At 40.0% G+C, this 21,485-nt stretch overlaps 1 protein-coding gene across 1 annotated transcript; it reads right to left on the bottom strand.

Moving 5' to 3' along the window:
- Window positions 1-840: 840 nt before the first annotated feature.
- On the bottom strand, window positions 841-20,123 carry inpp5d (inositol polyphosphate-5-phosphatase D). The gene is made up of 27 exons (XM_034583013.1): window positions 19,061-20,123; window positions 18,503-18,566; window positions 15,035-15,170; window positions 14,791-14,926; window positions 14,452-14,592; window positions 14,269-14,359; window positions 11,788-11,862; window positions 11,632-11,709; window positions 11,429-11,552; window positions 10,372-10,478; window positions 9,927-10,029; window positions 8,864-9,060; window positions 8,669-8,786; window positions 8,482-8,578; window positions 6,816-6,954; window positions 6,389-6,497; window positions 6,134-6,222; window positions 5,417-5,498; window positions 4,723-4,812; window positions 4,536-4,646; window positions 4,354-4,433; window positions 4,177-4,264; window positions 3,642-3,788; window positions 2,760-2,823; window positions 2,486-2,674; window positions 1,306-1,727; window positions 841-1,232 (listed from the first exon to the last, which is right to left on the bottom strand). Exons 1-27 carry the CDS (start codon window positions 19,210-19,212, stop codon window positions 1,192-1,194), a joined length of 3,270 nt encoding a protein of 1,089 aa, XP_034438904.1. The 5' UTR covers window positions 19,213-20,123; the 3' UTR covers window positions 841-1,191.
- Window positions 20,124-21,485: the final 1,362 nt, after the last annotated feature.

The raw sequence follows: 21,485 nt of genomic DNA, 5'->3' as shown, positions 1-21,485 counted from the left end.
CTAACACATCTTCAAGACAAACGTCAATGTCCGTGCAAGTAATACTGTGCAGTAAACACTCGTTAGCTACTGTATAGTGTGAACGTCAACATGAAATGTAACAGAATTGTTTCATAGCAGAGTTCAGTTAATGCTAATTCATTCATTCAATTAGGTCTGAAGATGTGTCTCTGATGTTTATATCCCCCTTAAAAGGAACAGTTCCACACACGCTAAAGAGAATCACTCACCACCACCAAGACTGATACCACACACACTATCTCATGGTTAAATATGGTTTAAGCTTAGCTTAGCATAAAGACTTATTGTGTGTTCATGTGGTATTGGAATAATCAGAACAAATTGTTACTGACTAGAAAATTTCAGCTGAACGCCATTGAAACAAAGTCGTAAAAACATTTGGAACTAAAAGCAGAGTCGCTGATGCCATCACCTGTAAAATAATATTATTTTACGAATAGCTATTGTAGATCGTATTATAAACTTGTCAATTGTTACAAACTGTATGTCTATCTCTCACAAACTCCAGAGCATGAGACCTTTAGCCAATATAGATGTTTTTATAATTTACCTGCACATATCATACAATTATTTATGTGCCTGTCACATCTGATCCTTTTTCTTTGCTTTTCATTCTTGTGTAAATATTGTAAAAACCATTTGTTTACAGCCTCCATGTTTTTTCCGGTCTTAACAGCTTCACAACCTGGGAAATTTAACTTTCAGAGGAGCAAGTCATCGGCAGTTAAAACAGGGGGTAAAACTGGGTTTGGCCCACAGGTGTCCGTGCAGCCACACCTACGCAAATACGGAGCGAATTTCACAGGTCAAAGTTCATCAAAGCCACAAAAGGGCAAATTTTGTATTCGCCCCTTGCTTGTTTGAAATTGAATGAACTGGAAGTGAACAGGAGATTTTGCACTGAAACATTTGCATATGTGTGACCAGGCCCTCGCCCTGTTTCCAGCCTTTATGCAAACCTAAGCTAACGAACATTGGCCACAGCTTCATTTTGAAAAGAAAAATATGAGACAGGAATCAAGTCTCAGCAAGAAAGAAAATAGGAGTATTTCCCAAAGCGATTAGTCACTCATCAGTGACACAGAGAGTTGTCCTTTGTGTATTTCATGTTTCCAGACATGCGGGGCAGAAAGCTGTACAGTCAGTGAGGAGCAGCACTGAGTCCTGATCTCACTTCACAGAGCGGCCCATCTTAGGAACTTCAGGATGTACTAAGGAAAGACAAAGAGTTTGCATCATTTGAATTGTTTATCTGCAAAGTTAAGACAAAAATGTTTTCCTTACCATCTTTGTTAGGCTGTGACAGGCCAGGTCTTGCAGGCAGTCTGAGTTTGCTGGGGAGTTCGCTGGGGTCTCTGTAGTCTCTGGGTTTAGGGGCCTGGGGTTCCGGTACGCCTGGTCGGGACTTGGCCGGCAAAGGAGGTCGGCTTTGCGCCATCCCGCCCTCAGAACGCGAGGGCACCACTGGTTTCTTTTGAGCTGAGGAATGTGGCATGCTGGGGATGGGAAGCTGAGACTTGTTCTCAGAGTAGGTGTAGGAGCGGTTGCGTGGGGTGGGCACCGGGGGGCGGTCAGGGTCTCCATCTGCTGATTTGGAGGGCGCAAACAATGGGTCCAGAGGTGTGAGGTTGCTCCGACCATGAGATTTTGCCATTGAATCGTACAGTGGGTTGTCAAACATCTCGGACATCTTTTCGTCCTCCTCCCTACGAGGCAAAGGACCATGGTTTCATATTATTTTAAGAGCATCTCAGAGACACTTTAGCACGTGCAGATGAACTCATGACACATCTCTACATGAGATGAGAAAATGCACATTATCGAACACTCAGTCATGCATTGTACAAAAACAATATTTTGGTGGTGGCAAGCACTTCTACGGAGCCCCTGAAGTCCCAAAAGATGATATTTGTTTATCTTGTGCGCACAAATTACTTATTTTAAGAAGATGTTTGTGTTTTAACCCCTCAGATGCACACAGCCACCAGATTTGTACCATAGCATGGAGAAAACGTTTTGTTTTCACCTGGGAATGTCACACAACGAAATTCTTGTTGCTCTTGCACAGAGACACAGAATTATCAGGAATCATTTGCTTTGCATACTGAAAGACGACAGGCTCAGCCGACGGAAGGACAATGTTTCGATCATAATACTTGAGAAATTAACAAACTCTTAAAAGCTTTAAAGGCAACTTAGTGTTGTCTTCAAAGCAGTCATGTCTTTACAACGCAGATATTAACTCTGTGTGCACACAACTTATTTATCTTGTGCGCACAAAATAGAAAAACATCATCTTTTGGGACTTCAGGGGCTCCGTACACTTCCGGTCATCATCTCTTGTCATATCCTTGGACGTGCAGCGAAGGGCCGGTGCTTACACAAGTGTATCATGCAAAGATTGTAAAGAATACGGTGTCAGTAATAAAACAGATGTTGCATTGGATTAGTAACAGACACTTACATGGAACAGGGTTTCCCTGTGGGACTGCGTATGTTCATATTCTTGGAGTCCTTAACCCCCTGCCCGGTGAGTGCAAGAGTTTTTGGTGGCATGCTGTAACTCCAACCTTTATCCATCAGTTTCGCACTTTTGTAGGTCACTCCTGCGTAACTGGGGTTAGAAATATCATGTGCCCCGATGTTTGTGCTCCTGTCAACAAGCAGACAGAAACTATCACAGAGGGAAGTAACATGTTTGAGATATTCTTTAACCACAGAGACAACAAATGTCTCACTTGTTGAGGTCGTTGCCTTTGCCTTTGGAGGTAACAGGGTCATCCTTTTCGATTTTGATGAAATCTGAAATCAGAGGAAATAGGAGGTTATGCTACAAGAGGTTGAAGACATTTAAGCCAAATAATTTGTCTTTCACACATGAACAACGCAGCAGGAGGTTCTCCACTCAGACGAGTGTTCAGGTGAAGGATGTTACAGATAAATTCTGCTGCGAAGATTACGTGTTTTTGATTTACAGCACATCCACTGCTATCACCAAAATCTCTCTTGACATCTGTTTTTGGTGTGTGGCTCCACTTTTTCATCCTGAGATATTTTTATAACATGGACAATCGATTACTAGTGTTGTCGACCCTGTTGTGTTTGCTAACAGCAGTTTGTGCAGTTAAATTCTGGATTTTACAATGAGATGATAATCTGAGCAATCTGTGACAATTCTGCAATGAACAACCAATCGTGTATGAATTCCACTGCAATGATCACATGATTTTTTTTTTTTTACAGCACATCCACACAGGCTGCAGCCCTTATTATCAAAAGCTCTCTTGACACCGCATTTTCATATTCAGATATATATTTTCATTCTTATGTTGTTGGGGTTTTTTTTCACTTCCGTCACATGTTATTGATATGTCCTCAACACACCCACTTGCTCACAGTGAATCCTGCGGCTGATCTCCTGCTGTGTTCTCACATCGGCTCATTAGGACATTCTCAGGAGTTTTTACTAGGGGGCTGGCAGGAGAAGCTCTGGAGGAACTCCAAAGGCTCTTATTCCTACATTTGCCTTCTCACGTACAGTTCCTGACATTGTCCAGAGTGCAGTGCATGTCTCAAAGCAGCTTAAATAAAGACGTTCCTGAGCTGATTTCCTGACTTACCATACAACTTCTCTGTGGGTTTGCCCACAGAGGTCTGCAGCTGGATCCCGCCTGTCATACTGCCCGTCTTCTCTCCGTGGTGAGTCAGTGTGACCTTGAACTCCGTGTAGCAGAACTGGGCAGCTCGCAGCGCAACGCAGCCCTCCCCTTTGGAAACAACACAGTAAAGCCATTTCTAGACATGACCTGAGGGTATTGCATTTCACACATGCACAACACAGCGAGAGGTTCTCTGCCAGGAAGTGTTGGAGGAATCATCAACCCCCCCGCACTCACTTGCAGTCAATCCAGCGGGGGATCCCCTGCTGTGTTCGCACATTGGATTCTCCTGACTTTATACAGACTTTATACTATGATGCCAGGCGGAGGAAGTCTGAGGAGCCTCTCACTCAGACATTTGTGTTTACACATGCACCTCCTCTGGAGAAAATACGGAGGTTTGGCAGGGAACGGAGCTGAAAGGAGCTTAAGTCAACCGTAAGATATACGCTCTGCTCGGTGCATCTACATCACAAACCGCGAGTAGCTTCAGTACCGTATGACTCGTCGCAGTCTGTGGACTTCACACAGATCAGGATGTGCTGGTCCAAAAGGTACTCGGGGTCAGAGATGATGGGGGTGAGCTTGAAAAAAGAGAAAACAACTTGAATGACGTTTGCCTGATGCCACCATGAGGAACATTCAACACCAAACATTCACATCTTCTATTTACCGTCACTTGGTTGCCAAACCAAACTTTTATGGACCCATTTGAGTGCTCTGTGTTCTCTCCCTCTGACGTCTTCACAGTTTCTGCAGAGATTCAAAGAAACATGTTCTCATCATCTCCATCTATTTCAAACAAAATCAAAGAGAATCCAGTGAGTCATGGTCGATCGAAAAGACGAGACTCACTCTCCAAGCAGCTGGAGTGATACTCGATGAAGAACTTGGTCTTTGATTTTGTCAACAAGGTGGCCACGCAGTTCATGATCTGTATCCCGCCTTGAGGCGCACTGTTTGGATCTGAACAAACAAACGATTACATCATAGTACAGTTTCTAATCTGCAGTGAGGTAAAGCTCATAGCTGGAGATGGTACCTTGCTTAGAGACAAACTGTGAAGCAACTCCGACTTCAAACGAGGCAAATACAGGCGAGTGGTCACTTGTCATGATGTCATTGGTGCACCCTGCAAGTAAACGTAATTGCAAAAGTTTGTAAAATAAAATATCATGAAAAACATACAAATGTGTTGCACTTTATTATATCTGCCCATATTTTCAAATATCTTGAAGTATTTCCATTGGAAGTTTTGTGGAAAGAGTTAGTTTTTTTACAAGGGGAATTAAAAACTTAAAGGTCGGGTTGGTAAGTTGTTTCTGAAACACTTTTTATCTTGTTTATTGAAATCCTCTTCACATCAATAAATGCAGAGACATACACCTCTGAAGCAGAGACAGCAGCCAGAAGTTAGCAAGCGAGTAACGGAAAAGTCGGCTTCTAGCTGTTGTCAGGCAGTGCACGTTCATAGTGTAGCCTGCTCTTGCTTTCCAGGATTACCAACCCTAGCTTTAAGTTTTTTTGCTTTATTTTTTCATTAAGAACTGGGACAAGATTGCAGGGTTAAAAACAGATTTTTTTCTCTCTGTTGTACAAATATGTACAACTGGCCAACATAATCATAAATATCTCCAATAAGATAACATTTGCATGTTCAGCTGCAATACTGTGCACCGACTAAAAGAAGCTGTTATTTCAAGCACTGCTGGAAACTCATCCGGGGAATTACCCACCGTATGCTTGGCAGACAACATGAACCAGAGGGTACGACTTCCGCAGGACACGATCACACCATGAGGGTAAATTGTATTTTGTCTGTAGAGAGAAGTTTGTTATTTATACATAAATACAGTATGTAACAGATTGCATGCCCAGGACAGGACAGGAAATCCAGTCTTCAGAAAGTAGCTGTGATGTTGGTGAGCTGTCTGCCGACTGCCGCTGACCCATGATCTTTCTATGTTTAGTTTGCATGTTCTCCCATCGTCTGTGTGTGTTTCCCCAGGTACTCTGGCTGCCTCCCACAGTCCAAACACATGCAGATTGGGGATTCAGCTGAACAGAGACTCTAAATTGACTGACAGTTAATAGTTGTTTGTCTTTGTACAGTGTATGATGGCCCTGTGATATGCCGGCGACCAGTCCAGGGTGTACCCCGCCTCTCACCCAATGTCAGCTGCGATTGGCTCCAGCTCCCCATGCAACCCTCAGAGGAAAAGCTGTATAGATAATTAATGGATGGATGTTTGTGATAATGACTGTGGAACTCATGTCATCAATTTTCTATGAGCCATGGCAAATCTTCACATGGACCTTTTAACCCAGATGACTTAAAGAAAAAACGGTGTTCTTTGTCAATTGAGATTTGTGTTCAATGTTGTAGTCTCTTTCTGAGCCCTCAGGGCCTGACAGGAGCTGTACGGGGAAAAGACATCTGACTCTAAACTTACCCCTGTGGCTTTGGCCTTTGTGTAGGCGTACTTCTCTCGCGTGTCTCTCTCAAAACGATAGGTTGGTGCAAACATGATTTCCTCCTCCTCTACAATCACAAAGAGAATCAACAAGAAGTAAGAAGTATGCTGACAATCAATAATGGCAAAAACAATGACCAGAAAAGCGCAGTTTTAATCGGTGTAAGTCACACACACCATAAACTAACCTGCTGTACAGTCTGTCTACATTTTCTAAATTTGGCCATGGCTCACCAAAATGCAGAAAGACCTTTTCATCATTCCTCTCCATGCTGAGCTGGTCTTTACAGAGGAGTTCCTGGTACTGCTGCTGTTTGATCTTTGTCACAATGTTCTCGGCTTCCTGTGAAGGGAAACAAAGTGGTGACTTTTCCTGCCTAAACGTGTTGGTAGCTCAGAGCTCAGACACTTGACAACCAGCACGATCTTTCATGCACGAGTCACTCAGGTACCGCCCGGCTGGATCTCCAACGTCTGGGGTTAAATTCAGGAAAAACTTCAGTAGATGTACATATAAAACACAGATTATATATATTTGAATTTACAGGTAAATACTAGGTAATTTAGTACTATAAGTGCCTAGTTAAAATGTTAAAAACAATTACTTTACTTCTTTTTTTTGTCCACAGCCATACAATGAAATGCATTCATCTCAACTTACTGTAGATGGAAATTCAACGCGGTAGTTCAAATCACCGAGCCAGAAGAGGTGGGTGAAGCGATTTGTGATGTCAAACGGATTTAGCTTCTTATCTCCCAGATTCAGAAATCGCAGGATGTTGGTGTAGTTTTGATTACGTCTGCAAATAAAAAAAAAAAATAGCATTAAATTAACAAAAACTATATATATATATAACTATATATATATATATATATATGGGTGTGTGTGACTATTTTCAGAAATTCTATGCATTTAAAGCAATCAAACCAATACCAAATGATGAAATTGGTTGCTTTTTGTATAGTCATGGTTGGAACAAAAAATGTGCAATTGTTAAGGACACAATCCCTTTTCGTTGGTTTAAGAATTCAAATTGAGTGCAAAACGAAACATTTTATTTAAATTGTTAATTTTCAATCAGTTGTGAGTCCAAAGTGCTTGAGGCAGCGGCTGCACATGTTCAGTGAGTGTCAGCTCACTACATAAAACTAGATTATCATCAGATACAGCACCACATACTTCTGTCATGTTGTATAATCTCTTGTTTCAGATGCTTTAGCCAACAAAGTGATGCTAACAAAGTCAGCAAGTTATCAGTAACAGAGTAAGCTGAACAATGCTATTTAGAGACAGTATACTTCTAGTTACATAAACTTCATCTTTAAGTGCGTGACTTTCCTCTTCATTCTATTCACTGTGTGTCAAATGGAGAGAAAATAAAATTTAAAATGAAAAATTACTTGAAAGATATGAGGGAGTATTGAGGTGATGTTGAAAAATAAATGTTCAATTTATTAATTTCAAGAATAAGTTCGCAACTGAGAGGAGAAAAATATATTATTGTGAAGAAAGTCATCATGTTACAAGAATGATCTTGTATTTTTTTGTACAAAAAACGTTATATTACAAGAATAAAGTTGTAATTTAATTGCTGATTTGCAATAACAATTAAACTTTGATTATTTGTGAAACCACACATATAATTTAACAAGATGATACAAATTCCTCATATTGACACAGGTGACAGGCTGAACTACTGATATTCCCACTCTAACATGAAATGTAGTCTAAAGTTTTTACTTTATTCTTGAAATATTTAGACTTTTCTTGTAAAATTATGATTTTATTGTTGTAATATTAAGATTTTTTAGATTTTCAGATCAAATTTTCCCTTTAAGGTGCCCTAATAAGCTGTTGTAAAAAAAACGAGGAGCTAGTATAAGTTTTTGTTCTCTTTATTATATTTATATAACTGTTGGTAAAAAGAGCACCCTTGAGTGTGCTTGTTTCTCTTCTCTTTTACAAACTGACTGAAAGTTAAAGGAACAGCTCTGATATCTACCCTTCTATTCTTTCATTTCCATTTTGTCTCTTTTGTGTAGTAGCCTTGTGTTTGCTGAGATGAGTGTGTATAGGCCTGAGGCAAAATTCTGTCCAAAAAAAAGGTTAGCTGGTCCAAAAACTTATTGCTGTGAGCGTATAAACATTTTTAATATTTCCACTCACATCACATCTGGATTTTGGCAGCTGGACTGTGAGAAGATAATGTTTACTACGGTTTTAGAGAATAAAGTGAAGGAAACAGTTGAAGTAAACACAGATAAAATGTTGCTGTTACAGTGATGAAATGAATATTGGTGTTGTTAAAGTGTGATCTGCTCCTGACCTGAGTTTCTTCTCACTTCCTGAGGTCAGGTGACTGTTGACAAAGCCAAAAGACGTCCCGTTGAACATGAAGGACACTCCCACGGCTCCCTTGTTTCCTACGGAACAAATTCAGCACTGAGGGCTGATTCTTCAAAATATTTTATGACACCTCATTAAATGGCTGGTGGAGAAGTGGACCTGTTTACCCAGTGTGTTGGCGATGCCAGTCTTCACACTGTCAGAGAAAAGGTGGGAGATCCTGTTCTCGTGCTCGGGCTTGGCCAGGACCACAATCCGAATGTTCCACAGCGTGTGAATTGCCACCTGGATGTTAGAAAATGGACGTGATGGATTACTGCTCTGCATCTGTATTCTGTTTGTTCTGCTTCACACTCACTCACCTGTTTGAAGCTGATGTTTGTGATGTTCCTCAGGACTCCTTTCACTGTGTCTGCCCACTCCCTCTCATTCAAAGGATCCTCCTGCGTCCCGATGACATAAAAATCATGTGGGATGTGATCTGCCGTGTCGTCTCGTGTCTTTCCTTGGCCTTTACACTGAAACCAGGATTTCATGTTGTGGGGAGGGCCGGCGTTTCCTGCAGGTTCATAGAAATGTCTTTTACTGTCGTGTTACTTGGTCAGTCATGAATTCTAATTCATTCAACCTGTAACTGTATCCCAATCCATGTGTGCATCATCAGATGCATCATATATATATATAGTCCTTATTAAATATAGTCCTTATATACAGTCCTTATTTATTTGCACTGCATATAGCAAATTGCTATTTAGTAAACCACAGTGACTTTATACCATTTATATACATAATACATACAATGTTTTTGTAGTCATATTGCATACCATACCTGCCTATATACTTATAACGGTCTATATATGCATATATACTGTATGTATACATATATATATATATATATATATATCTTATCTTATCAGATTTGTAATCGTGTAAAATATGTAAATGCCTATAAGATTTGCAAGTGTATTGAGATTTGTACAGGTGTAGACAAATTTGTGAATGTGTACAAAGATATTAATAACTGAAAAGGTTTAAAGTTTCTTTCCAGGAACTGGAAATACAGACAAGTCATCAGTTGTCAATCCGGTGGACGTCGCCTTTGGATGTCCTTTCAAACTTTTTGTTAATCCTCTGCTGTTGCAGTTCTGCAAATTAACTCTGTTTTCCAAACTGTTCTTTTTCTTACTCTGAGTGCAGGTATGGCAAGTGAGGCTGCCATTTTTTGTCTACACAAATCTGAAGACACTTGCATGTCTCATATTAACATTTTTTTTCATACATTTGTAAATCTGATTACACACACAGATACTAAATACACATTTGCAGATTCGTGTATGCATTTGTAAATCTCAGCAGGCATTTACAAATCAGATTATGCACACAGGGATTGAGATATAGTTTCACAACGCTCTCTAACATTCCTACCCATGTTCCAGGTGCCAACAAACACAGAGATCATGTCCGGTTCAGGTTTTCCAGAGTGTTTGTTCTTCATTTGCTGAAGCAGTTGGCAAAATCCCTCTCTTTTCTGGTGAGAAACATTGAAAAACACTGAGATTTAAAACCCCTGAAACCATGTTTTCTCAAGCTTTGGGCAACTATCTCCTTCATAAATCCATTAGTTTCTGCTAAAATTAAAAAAAATCACTTTGGCAGATTTGTTAATGTCAAAAGGTTCACGTCTGTGCACCAATCAGGATTTGTGAACCTTGAAGTAAAATGGGATGACAGTTGTTAATATTAGCTAATTAACAGACTGAGGTTAATCCAATCTCATCAATGAATATTTGATTTGGATAAATACTCGATTTGAAAATTCAAGGTGCCATAAGGTAAATCAGGAGCAGACCAGTTGCTAGTTGTCTGTTACCTTTGTGTCATCAAACACAAACTCTTTACGCAAAATCTTCTCTTTCTCTGTCTCCACCACGATGACAAGTTTTGTGTGCATTTTCTGAGACTTCACCAACTGCAGGACTGAAAAAGAATCAGAGTTTATTATTAAAAACAGAGTAATGTTCATGGTTTACAGCACTAGGACCATGCCAGCAGCTCTAGAACACCACTATTAGGCATCACGTTTCTCAGCGCTAAATGCTACAGTCTCCATGCAAACATGTTCACAATGAACACAATGGAGTTTAGCACATCTGATGATTAACATGCACACCATCTTGGTTTAGCATGCTAGCAGGCTAACCTAATGCTAACCACAAAGTGCTTGGTTCGGTTTATTGGTGGTTGGTCAAGGTCAAGGTGCATAACCGAACCAAAAAGTGTAGGTTTGGCCAATGTCAATACTTTTCTGGTAATTGGTCATAAAACAAAATATTGGACAAATTTAACGAAAAATGTTTGATTTCATCTCTGGGAGGGGGTATGGCTGTGCACCAACTTTCATGGCAATTCAGCAGAGTGCGTTTATCTGCCAAGGTCCACCAGACCCCTTAAACCAATCCAATTTCACACACTCATAGATATCAGTTCCCTAAATCTGCCTGATTTTTCTCTTTATCAAGAGCCCTGAATTATTCACTGGGTAATCGGTGACAATATTTGAAAAACGCAATGTTAAAGAAATTAAAATAAAATTCTAGCGCCGCCCCATGATCCAGAGCCAAAATTTAATGGGTTCTTTCATGACCCATGCTGCATCCTTCCCCAAGATTTGCAGTAATCCGTCCAGTAGTTTTTGCATTATCTTGTTTACAAACAAACAAACCAACAAACCAACAAATGGTACAAATGTGAATTTTATGGTGGTGCTGTAGGAAAGTTGGAGAATCACCCAACTCATTCATCATGATAAATGAGATCATTGTGATATTTCAGTGTGCACCAAAGCAGTGGACCGTCTGACCATCACCTGAACTACACTGCGATAATGGCTTAAAACCAATACAAAGGAATGAGGTTGAATCGCTTACTTTTATTGTGCACATAGTATTTGTCTTCAGGTCCATCCTTTGACTTCTTGAAGAAGAGCTTCCCACTTTCTACATCCACTTTCAGTGACATCTTTGTGGGAATACCAAGGGATTCTTGCTTGACCTGAGAGTGAAAGAGGGAAACTGATGAAATGAGCTGCAAACCTCTGGATATTAATACAATAACTCATTCAGAAAAGCACCTCAAACATGACAAGCGGGATGAGAGATTTCCTGTGACCTCCTTCCAATCCAACAGACTCAAAAATAGAAAACCTTGCCTGGAAAAAAATAGAGAAGATGGTTGACATCTAGAACATCATCTGTTGACTTGTCTGAGATGAGTCATGGTATGTTACCTTATCTTCTATGGAGTAGAGCAGTTTTGTCAGTTGCTCAAGCCTAAAGGACAAAGACTGACCTGAGTCAGAAATCTGAAAAAAGAAACGGTTCATGATGATTAGGACTTTTTTGAAGGTTTTTTGGGGGCTTTACCTTTATATGACAGGAGAGAGTGAAACGGGAAAAAAGGAAGACATGAACAACTAAATATTCACTGTAAAAATATCTACGATAAACAACAGCACCATGGCGGTTGTTAGGGAAAATCGAAGAAAACTTCTTCTTCTCTAGTTTGGTTTATTGGCGGGAGGCAACCAACGTCAAGGTGCATCATCCACTGCATCTCCCATCACCCTGATACTTGATAGCCTCTCCCTCCGCCACGCTCAGTCCAGAAATCATCTTCTTCTTCTTCATCTTTGTTTGGTTTACCACCATCTACTGTATCTCTTATTACCCTTGATATTTGATAGATTCTCCTTCTTCTTCGTTCGGTCTAGTGGCGGATGGCAACCTACTGTGCTGGAGTGTGAATCACAGTTATCTAAGCCATATTAAATTCTTTTGTCCACTCTTGTCTCTTTCAGATAATGGAGCATACTCCCTATTCCAAAGGTAAATACTATTTCAAAGCTCAGTTCTTCCACTCCATGCTTTGCATTTTCTCTCTTTAGCTTGTCTCATTCTCTAACACTGACTCCTCTATTTGGCAGCAACCACATAATCCTGTTGGATGTTTGTTTATTAAGTGCAGTGTATTATTGAGTCTAGTATGTCCTATCCAGAGCCTGGTCACAATGTTGTCCTCTTTGGTCCTTTTACTGTCCTCATTGTGCTCACTTCCTGCTCTACTGCTTAAAGGTGTCTCCCTTTTTGAGCTACATCCCAGCAATGCTGCCATTCGTTAATAGTGTTTCCTTAGATTATTGTTTTTGCCTCTAATTTCCCAAGTGAAATGTCCATGACTTCTTCAGGATTTAGTGCATGCTTAGCCAATTAATCCACCCCTTCATTGCCCTTTATTCCTCTGTGTGCTGGTATCCACATGAAAGTAGTCACAATATTCATATTTTGAAATTTATACTGGATCTCAAATATCTCATTAACTAAATCTAACCTACTGTTAGATGAAAATGACTTTAACGACATTAATGCTGAGCACGTGTCTGTACACAAAACAATCTTCCTGATTTGTAACTCTTCAACCTAATGTAATGCTGCCGCAATCGCTACCATCTCCACCGTGTAAAGTGACAAATGATCCAAGGTTCTCCTGTTCACTGAAATATCCCATTCAGGTATATTGAAACCAAAACCTTTTCTTCCTGTAATAGGATCTTTGGTTCCATCTGTATATACTGTAACTCTTCTTCTTCTTCTTTTGGTTTATTAGTGGGTGGCAACCAACATCAAGGTGCGTTACCGCCATCCACTGTGTGTTTCAATATCGTACTTCTCCTTCTACTTCCCTATTCGGTACTGTATCTCTTAAGCCGTTTTCAAACATGACCTCTGGGTAAAATCCAGAGAATTGGCTCAGGAGTTTACCCAGACTTTGCCTTTCACACATGCACAACACAGCGAGAGGTTCTCTGCACAGACGCATTCACAACAGTAACAAATCCTCCGCATTATTCAGGTGAGAGGTGGAGCAGCCGGGAACAGCAGGCAGAGGCAGGAAGTGACATATAAACTTCACTGTGAGGATCACGTGATTTTGTTTACAGCGCCCCGACACCGTCATCAACTCTTGGTGTCTGAGAAACCTATAGAGGCCGTTGATGATGCTATGATGCTACGATGCTACGATGCAAGCCTCAAAGATGCATCCTGCTTCAGTTGCTGGACCTGCTCGCAGAGCAGGTCCAGCAACTGAAGCAGGATGTCAGCAGCGGCCTTAAGAACTTCCCCTGACAAGAGTTGAGAACACGGAGAGACTGATCAACTCCTACGTGAGAAAGTGGTAAATGCACCAAGACAAGACTGGAGATGAACCTCTCAGAGTCCAGAGATACAGATGTCGAATGGAGCTGCTTTGTCACCACCAAAGCCTGTTCCAACTGTTCTGAAGATGAAACACCTGAACACCTGCTTTTACACTTTCAGAGGTACTAGATGTTCGGAGGAAAATTGTATCTTTTGGTTTGAACATCAATGTAAATTATAAATCTGTTATATATGGAGTATTTATAGAAAAACAGCCCTGTTCACACCAGGATCTCTACTGGATGCTGATTATCACAGTTGTTCGTAAGTCATGGAGAACAAGATGTGCTGGAGTTCTGCAGCAAAGCATTACCCCCAGTGACGTGGTCTACAAACAAATAATAACTCAACTGAAAAACAAAAATCAAGTCCATTTAAAAAGGAAGACATGAAGCAAAGAGTTGAAATCGAACTTGAGGACGCTGCAACCAGGTGAGCCATTGGGCGCGCTATGATAGGGACAATTATTTTGTGTGATGATACTTAGGTAAAGGAAGAATGATGCCACCCACTTGCTTTGGACATTGGCCAACTCCTGGGCAGAGCTGTTGGTCCAGTGCTTTACTGAAGACTTCCAGAGATGGCAAAACATGGGCAATGTCACTGGCTCACAGAAAAGATCAGAGCATGGTTAAATCAGCACCACACTGAATATCATAGCCTATATTATATATTCTGTTGACTGGTAATTCTACCTGTATAGATTCTTGCAGATTGACATCATTAGCTTCTTTAGTCCGGGGAGGTTGGGGTTACCGTTCTGTATTTGCTCAACATCCAAGCAGATTGAAGTCCTGAAATATTCTTGGATGGCCATTTGATGCTCGTCAGGTATCCTGGAAACATACGTAACGAAGGAGCACTTTAAACGCTGTTATCTCATATTCCACATTTTAGCCAGTTTCAAATAACTGTATAATCATTGGAATTATGGTTCTGTCCACCTTATATTGTGCAAAATTAAAAAGGCTGCATGATGAATTATCTATAGAAAGTTACCACTCTTAATATAGTCTTTGCAAACGTGACCTTACACGGACAGGTCGATATTCTGCAGTCTCATCTGGTAGGTTTCTGATAGAGATGTGCAGGGCTGTTCAGAGGACTTGGAGTCACTGTCCTTCAAATCGAAGTTCCTGGGTGGAAGCTGCGGTGGAAGAATGTTGGACTCTGCAGCACAATGAATAAAAAACACATTCAGGAATGTTTACATCTATGAAAGGCGCACATTTTGTTTTAAAGTATTGCCACTGTTTCGATGAAGTGAAGGTGTTTGACCTTGCTCCTCGTCCATCTCCTCTTCCCCCTGGACGGCGTACTGCAGATGTGTGACCAGACCCATGTTGGGGTTGTAATATGCCTCCACCAGCTCAGGCAGAACAGCGAAGAACCTGATAGGAACTCCTTCAGATGCCTGGGGAGCAGATCACAGCAGGGAACATGGTTTGATGATGTCTCTTGAGGCACATAGGCAGGTTTAAGGTGACCTCAAGTGACACATGTTTCCATTGTTCTGAGCTCCTTTTCCTTTTTAAGGGGAAACCGGGTGACACAACCCTCAAGTGCTACTTCCCGTATTATGTCAGATATGTTTATTTGTTTGTGTGCAGCTTCTTCCACCAGGCTATAGCTGCATTCCTGTTATCATCTGAGCTCCTTGAGCAGTTGTGGCAGACTCTGATGTTTTTATATCATTGATGGGGATATATGTAACCCATGGTTACACTTAAAAACTATGAATAAGAGAGTCAATGTGGACCAGTATCAGAGGTACTAGGTTAGCAGGGGCCCTGGACCTTAATATCAGTCTCGACACTCAACACAGGGATGACTTTGAATGAACATATATTAGAACACATAATCTGCAGTTCAAAGTTGTTTGACAGTTACAATACAGCATACAAATACCCCTAAAATAAAAATAAAAAATAAAAAAAATGCACGACCCTTTAATGTCCTTGAGTCCAGTCTTTAATTGTCAAATTGGTGGATTGATCGTTGGGGCCCAATCCGAATTTGTACAGTGTCTGTCCTACCACTCCATGGAGTGAAGAGGAAAATGGAAGGTTCAAACCTTCTCAAAGATCCGTATGTTGGCTCGCCATCCAGTTAACTGGAATCTCTATTCTTTGGTGGATATCCTTTCTTGCACCGGTAGATTTGTCTCTTACCAAAGAACCTGACCACTGAACCTTCCAACAGGTCAGTAGAGTTATCTTACACTTCCATGAGAGATTTCAGACAAGAGAATCTGAGCAAAGCAGGTAGTATGATTGTAGCGTGGGCAGCAAGATGGCAGACATAAAAAAAAAACTCTCCACTGAGTAGATTGACCAGGGAGGACGGCTGGGTCCCTCCCCCTACTGGCTAGGTAATGTCACAGCAGGTCGCCCAATTAGTAAGTTGAAAGTATACAATCTCTATAGCACTTACATAATATACAATATTGCTGCCTCAAGAATTTATTTTCATTGCTGTTCTAGCGTGGGCTACTGTACATATATCATTCCCCAAACATTCAGTTTATGTTCCTACTAATACTTATACACAAATCCTCGTGGTTTTGTCCTCATTTTTCCTCCTCATGTGAGGCCCATTTTACAGTAAACCTACTGTGAGCTCCAGGACTTTTAGTTTGACATCTTAAATTCTATCTCCCCAATAATTGTAACTTCATGGCGTTGTCAGAAATGAATACAAAAAGAGCCTGTAAGATTGTGAATTTTGAAGGTCCAGAAATGATCCAACATATCCTAATGTTGGTCTCTGTGACTCTCAGACTATATCTGCTGCATCAGAACAGAGGATTTTGGAGGTTCTAACATTCAAACTGAAACTTATTGTTCCTCAATAAGCCTGCAAACAGCTGCATATATTAAAATAGCTTTTTTAAACAGGAAATGGGACCAACATGTACAATAACTATATACCATGAGTACCTATAAAAAGTGACAGTGCTGACCTTTTACGTACCAGTACTCAGTTGGACCAAAATCTAACCTGCAGGAACACCATAGTTCAGGTTGAGCACAGGTTTCCTTCTGTTCTAAATTAGGTCCCATTTTGTGCAATTGTGCATCATGATTGTTTTCATTTTTGTGTTGGTGTATGTGCATGCTATATGATTCTACTTTACTCTAGTCTATTCTCTAGGGAAAGGTGCTTCCAGACTGGACCATCCTTTCAATAATGCGGTGCAACAATTCTTTGCAGCAGCAACATTTATTGACCCATGTCAATGACATTTACCGTCATGTAATTACATAGGCTACTGTGAGTGCAGTCAGATTGTCTTAGCACTGCAGTTTCCTTTCCCTAATTCTCCTTCAGTTCATTCCTTGACCTCATGATGTTTCCCTTCAGGGTCACTGAAAAGGACTTCTTTATTTTGAACCACAGCCTTCTATTTTAATTAATTATATGCCCATGAAACTCTGTTATGTCTATACAAAGTTAAGTCTAAATTATGATACACCCATTATAAGTCACAAGCTCGAGCTGTTTTCACTTCCTCCAGGTGGGTGTAATGTTTTCACAACTTAGTTACATGTGAAGGGTAAAAATAAACATATTAATCCAGTGAAGCCTCTCCTGATGTGTAGATCTACAGCAGGTTCTTGGTTCTTGTACCTTGGCAAAACCCTTCCTCATAAATATTTTTTTAAGCAAGGCAAAAAATGGTCTTTATCTATCAGGGCTTCATTGGCCCTTCAGTCTTGACTGGATGCAAAATATGAGAATACTTTTTCACTGAAGCCCCAGCATAAACACTATGACATACCTGTTTCATAAAATTATAAATGTCAGTTCATCACAGACCCACAGTTTTTGGTCTGTTGTAAGTATTTCTGACATTAGAACTGTTGCCATCTAAAAGCAGGTCAGATGTGTTTTCATTCATTCATTCAGACCGTCACTTTCAGCGTTTTACATTATTACATTACATATTTAGCTGACGCTTTTATCCAAAGCGACTTACAGTAAATGCATTCAACCATGAGCGTACAAACCCAGAACAGCAAGAATCATCAATTTGTTTTAAAAAAAGCGCAACTAAACTTAATTATTTATGTTTTTTAAATAATAAAATAACAAGAGGTATGGTTCGTGTTTAGTGGTTGTTTTTAATGTAACTGATTCAAGAACAAGAGTCAGAGTCTACATGTAAGCACAGTGGTTGCTTGTGCTAAATGCAAACGTCAGCATGCTAATATGCTGATGTTTATTGGGTAATGTTTATCTACAAAGTGGAATTTACATCTGATGCCAGCATAAAAGAAAAGGTCAGGTGATCACCAGAAAGACTCCATTGTGCTAATTCATTTCATAGTTGTAAATATATTTCACTAAAGGGCCAAAATATGAACCTGTTAATGGCACTTTAGAGAGAAGGCAGTGCTCGCCAAAGTTAGTAGAATAGTTTCATCTTCTGGGGAACATGAATAAATAATATTATGAATATTTCAGAATATCCATCCAATATTTGAGTTGTTACAGTTGATCTAACAGGATGACATTGTCTATACTAGAGGCTAAAATGTTACTAAAAGCAAAAGATTAATTATTATGAACATGTCTAAATGCACATGCTGTACATTATTAAGTAGCAGCTTGACAGGTGCAGCACCAATACCAGTTTTTATTATATTTCTGTGATATTAAAGGTGAAATATCCCTTTGTCTTCACCAATAACAACTCATTTGACTTTAGATCAGAATAATTATGACATCAAACTGTGAACCCACCTGGACAGAGAGCTTCCTATCCTCATTGGGCAGGATCCTGTATGTGTACACACAGTTCTGGTATCTGCGGTTGAAATCATAAAATGCAAATGTATGTAACAGGAAAATAACATGACTGTGGGGTACAGGGAAATGACGGCTGGTGTACTCATTGCATTGAACCTGCATCATTACAGTTTGAATGAGGGTGTGATATGAGCTGCAGAAATGTGTTGCTTTGAGGGGCAGGGTAGCATCCAAATATAGTGGACCTGGGCTTATGTTGCAGTGCATGTGTGCAAACACGTATAATACAGTGTGATACAGGTGGATGTACTGTAACCTTTAATGATATATTCATTTTGTCCGATGTGTGACATTTTTCATCTCATAATGCTTTAAACATACAGAATAACAACCACGTCAGTTTTTCATTTTCTAACTATTAGTTCTCTCTCAGCTCACGTTGCATGGTGTAAAGGTTACATAAGCGAGGAACACAAATCATGATCTGTTCTGTGAATGTGCAACAATCTAAACCATCTGTGCAAATGTTAGAAATAATGAATGTCTACTTACAGAACACAGAGGGCATATGCTCCCTGTATGGACTCACTGTCCCGGATAAGGAAGCTGCCATCTCTTGCTGCTTTAGACAGAAGATCCTCAGCTTTGGAACGAGTTATATCGCTGTGGTACCAAGGCTGATAACTTTGCATCCTGTCTTTCATCCCAGACCCTGAACTCGAGAGTTTTGCACCTGACCTCAAACAATATTCCAGCAAAACCAAAACACCGACTCAGTTTTTCTCCTGGGCAAATGTTTACCTCCTCATTGTGTGTAACTTCTACAAGTCCATTCTTTCATGTGTTCATCCCCTGTCTCGCAAAGCTGTAAAAGGAAGCTGCGACAAGCTCAGAGCTGAACTTCCTCATTTGAGTCGAGAGGAGGGCCGTGGTGCCTGCACTCTGACTAATGTATGACAAATCCACCGAGCTGAGAATAACAATAAAGACTTAAAAAAAGTTTGTCTATTTACTCTAATGATAAACCAACATACCTACTGCTCCGTGGTATGTGGACACCTGTTTGTCAACTGTCCAGAAAACAGTGGAAAAACTCAAGCTGAAAGTTAAAAAAGGGAAGTAACCAAAAAAGGCAAATTCTTACCGGTTGAAGTGAAAGAAATTACTGCTAAATGTGTTAAACAAATAAATTCACAATACAAGATTCCTCATTAGGGTTTGCAGAATCATGCTTGCAGCTCAAATGAACTCTGTCCTTCCACCTAAACTGAAACAAAGCACTCCTATTCAGCCAGAGGACCCGACCTGATTCTGACTGCTCACGTTTCATCTACTATGATTCAGGAGAGCTCTGGGCTTTTCTGTAATATTCACACATACAGGAAATACAAGTTCAGAGTAGTTTGCCATATTCATGTGAAGGACAGGAAGTCTTGCAGAAATATGAGGAGGAAAATAAGCAGCTCATAAACCACAACACGGGTCACATGACACAAAAAGAGAACTACACGTCGACAAGGCGCTGCAGCTTCGGCGGTTTCTGTCCCCACACTTACTTGAAATAGGTTTGCCACTTTCACAGAGAGCAAGTCTCAGACATGTCGTGACAGCGCTCAAAAGAACAGACGTGAAATCATACTTTTGCTTTCAGGACATGACAGCTGATACGTGGAGTTCACATTACTTTTTATGTAAAAGCACTTTATAAAAACATTGCAGCATATTACAGCATTGAAAAACACATTATTGATACAAAAAAAGAAAGAAAATGAAATGAGAGTCAGTTATGGTCATATAAGTAAACTTGTGGATCATTCATGCAGTTAGGGTTGTACGGTGGTTTTTCTTCTGCAGCACGATTTTGTAATAGCAATGACATTGCATGAATTACATTTCTGTCTCAAAAAATGTTTTGCAGTTGATGAATAAACTGATTCACAGTAAAAGAGGGATTATTAGTTTGTCATGCAACATTACGATATCACAGTATAACAAGGGCAAGCCCATAATGCATATAAGAGTTAGGAAGCAGGATAATGGAGAATATATGTACAATCAAGATTTGTCAAGCAGAACAAAGTTAACATGTTACTGGGGTCTTCCAGCAATTTAAACAACAATGGAAAATATATAAACATACATTTGTGATTTGATTTTTAAATACTTCTTATATGAAAACAAGACTAAGGGCTCTATTGGAATAAGCGCATAGTGTTGGTTGCTAATGGCACAAATGTCTTCATTCCAAATCCACTTTTGCTAGTTTAACAGTGGAATAAAGGCTGCTGCACCTAAAGCCATGGTTCATAAAAGGTTTTCACTCTTTTAATAAAATAATCATGGTTTTGTTGGAGGCATAACATGCAATAAACCAATGAGAGGGACATCTCCCATTGCCTTTAGAAGCTTGGTGCACTTACATCTCAGTGGATTTCTACTATAACAGCACTTTTGCCAGATAGGAAGAGCGAGTGCTTCGGAGAAAACAGATCTACTTGAATTCAAAGTGAAAGTGTGGAACAAGAAGAGTATATGTGCCTGGTCTCACATTACTATATTAATGATGCACCCTTTAAATAACTTTGACTTCCTGTTTTTGTTGTGTCCAGAGGCCTTGAGATTGTAATACACCCGACCACACCTCATTTTAATACCAGTATTAATACCCTACCTGTGTTTCGCACAGAACTATTTAAATCCATGACAGAAACAGGGGTGCTCATGCACACGCACAAAGGTGCACAGACTAAAGAATGAAATATAAGTTATTAATTGAGAAAGTAAGTGTATGCCACAACTGCAGCTGAAAGTCGGACAGTATGTATGGTAAATACATAATGGCTGATAGCTTGAGCACATGGCAAATAGTGCTGTACTAGTTCTGCAGCTATACAATACAACAATGGCGTAAAACACCAAGTAAGAGATCTCTTGTGTTATTATGACAATTGAAATATTGTTTTGGTTCATTATGAAA

Source organism: Hippoglossus hippoglossus, chromosome 4 (assembly GCF_009819705.1).
Source record: "Hippoglossus hippoglossus isolate fHipHip1 chromosome 4, fHipHip1.pri, whole genome shotgun sequence".
Taxonomy (NCBI): Eukaryota; Metazoa; Chordata; class Actinopteri; order Pleuronectiformes; family Pleuronectidae; genus Hippoglossus; species Hippoglossus hippoglossus.
The sequence above is the reverse complement of the archived record's forward strand: the minus strand, read 5'-3'. Positions and strand labels throughout refer to the sequence as shown.

Excerpts from the sequence above, each read along its gene's own strand:
- inpp5d (XM_034583013.1), bottom strand. The coding sequence starts at position 19,212 with ATGAAAGACAGGATGCAAAGTTATCAGCCTTGGTACCACAGCGATATA. Across the intron at positions 11,710-11,787 it reads TCTACTCCATAGAAGATAAG|GCAAGGTTTTCTATTTTTGA; the intron begins GTAACATACCAT and ends ATTTTTTTCCAG. Across the intron at positions 6,955-8,481 it reads GGAAGTGAGAAGAAACTCAG|ACGTAATCAAAACTACACCA; the intron begins GTCAGGAGCAGA and ends TTTTATTTGCAG.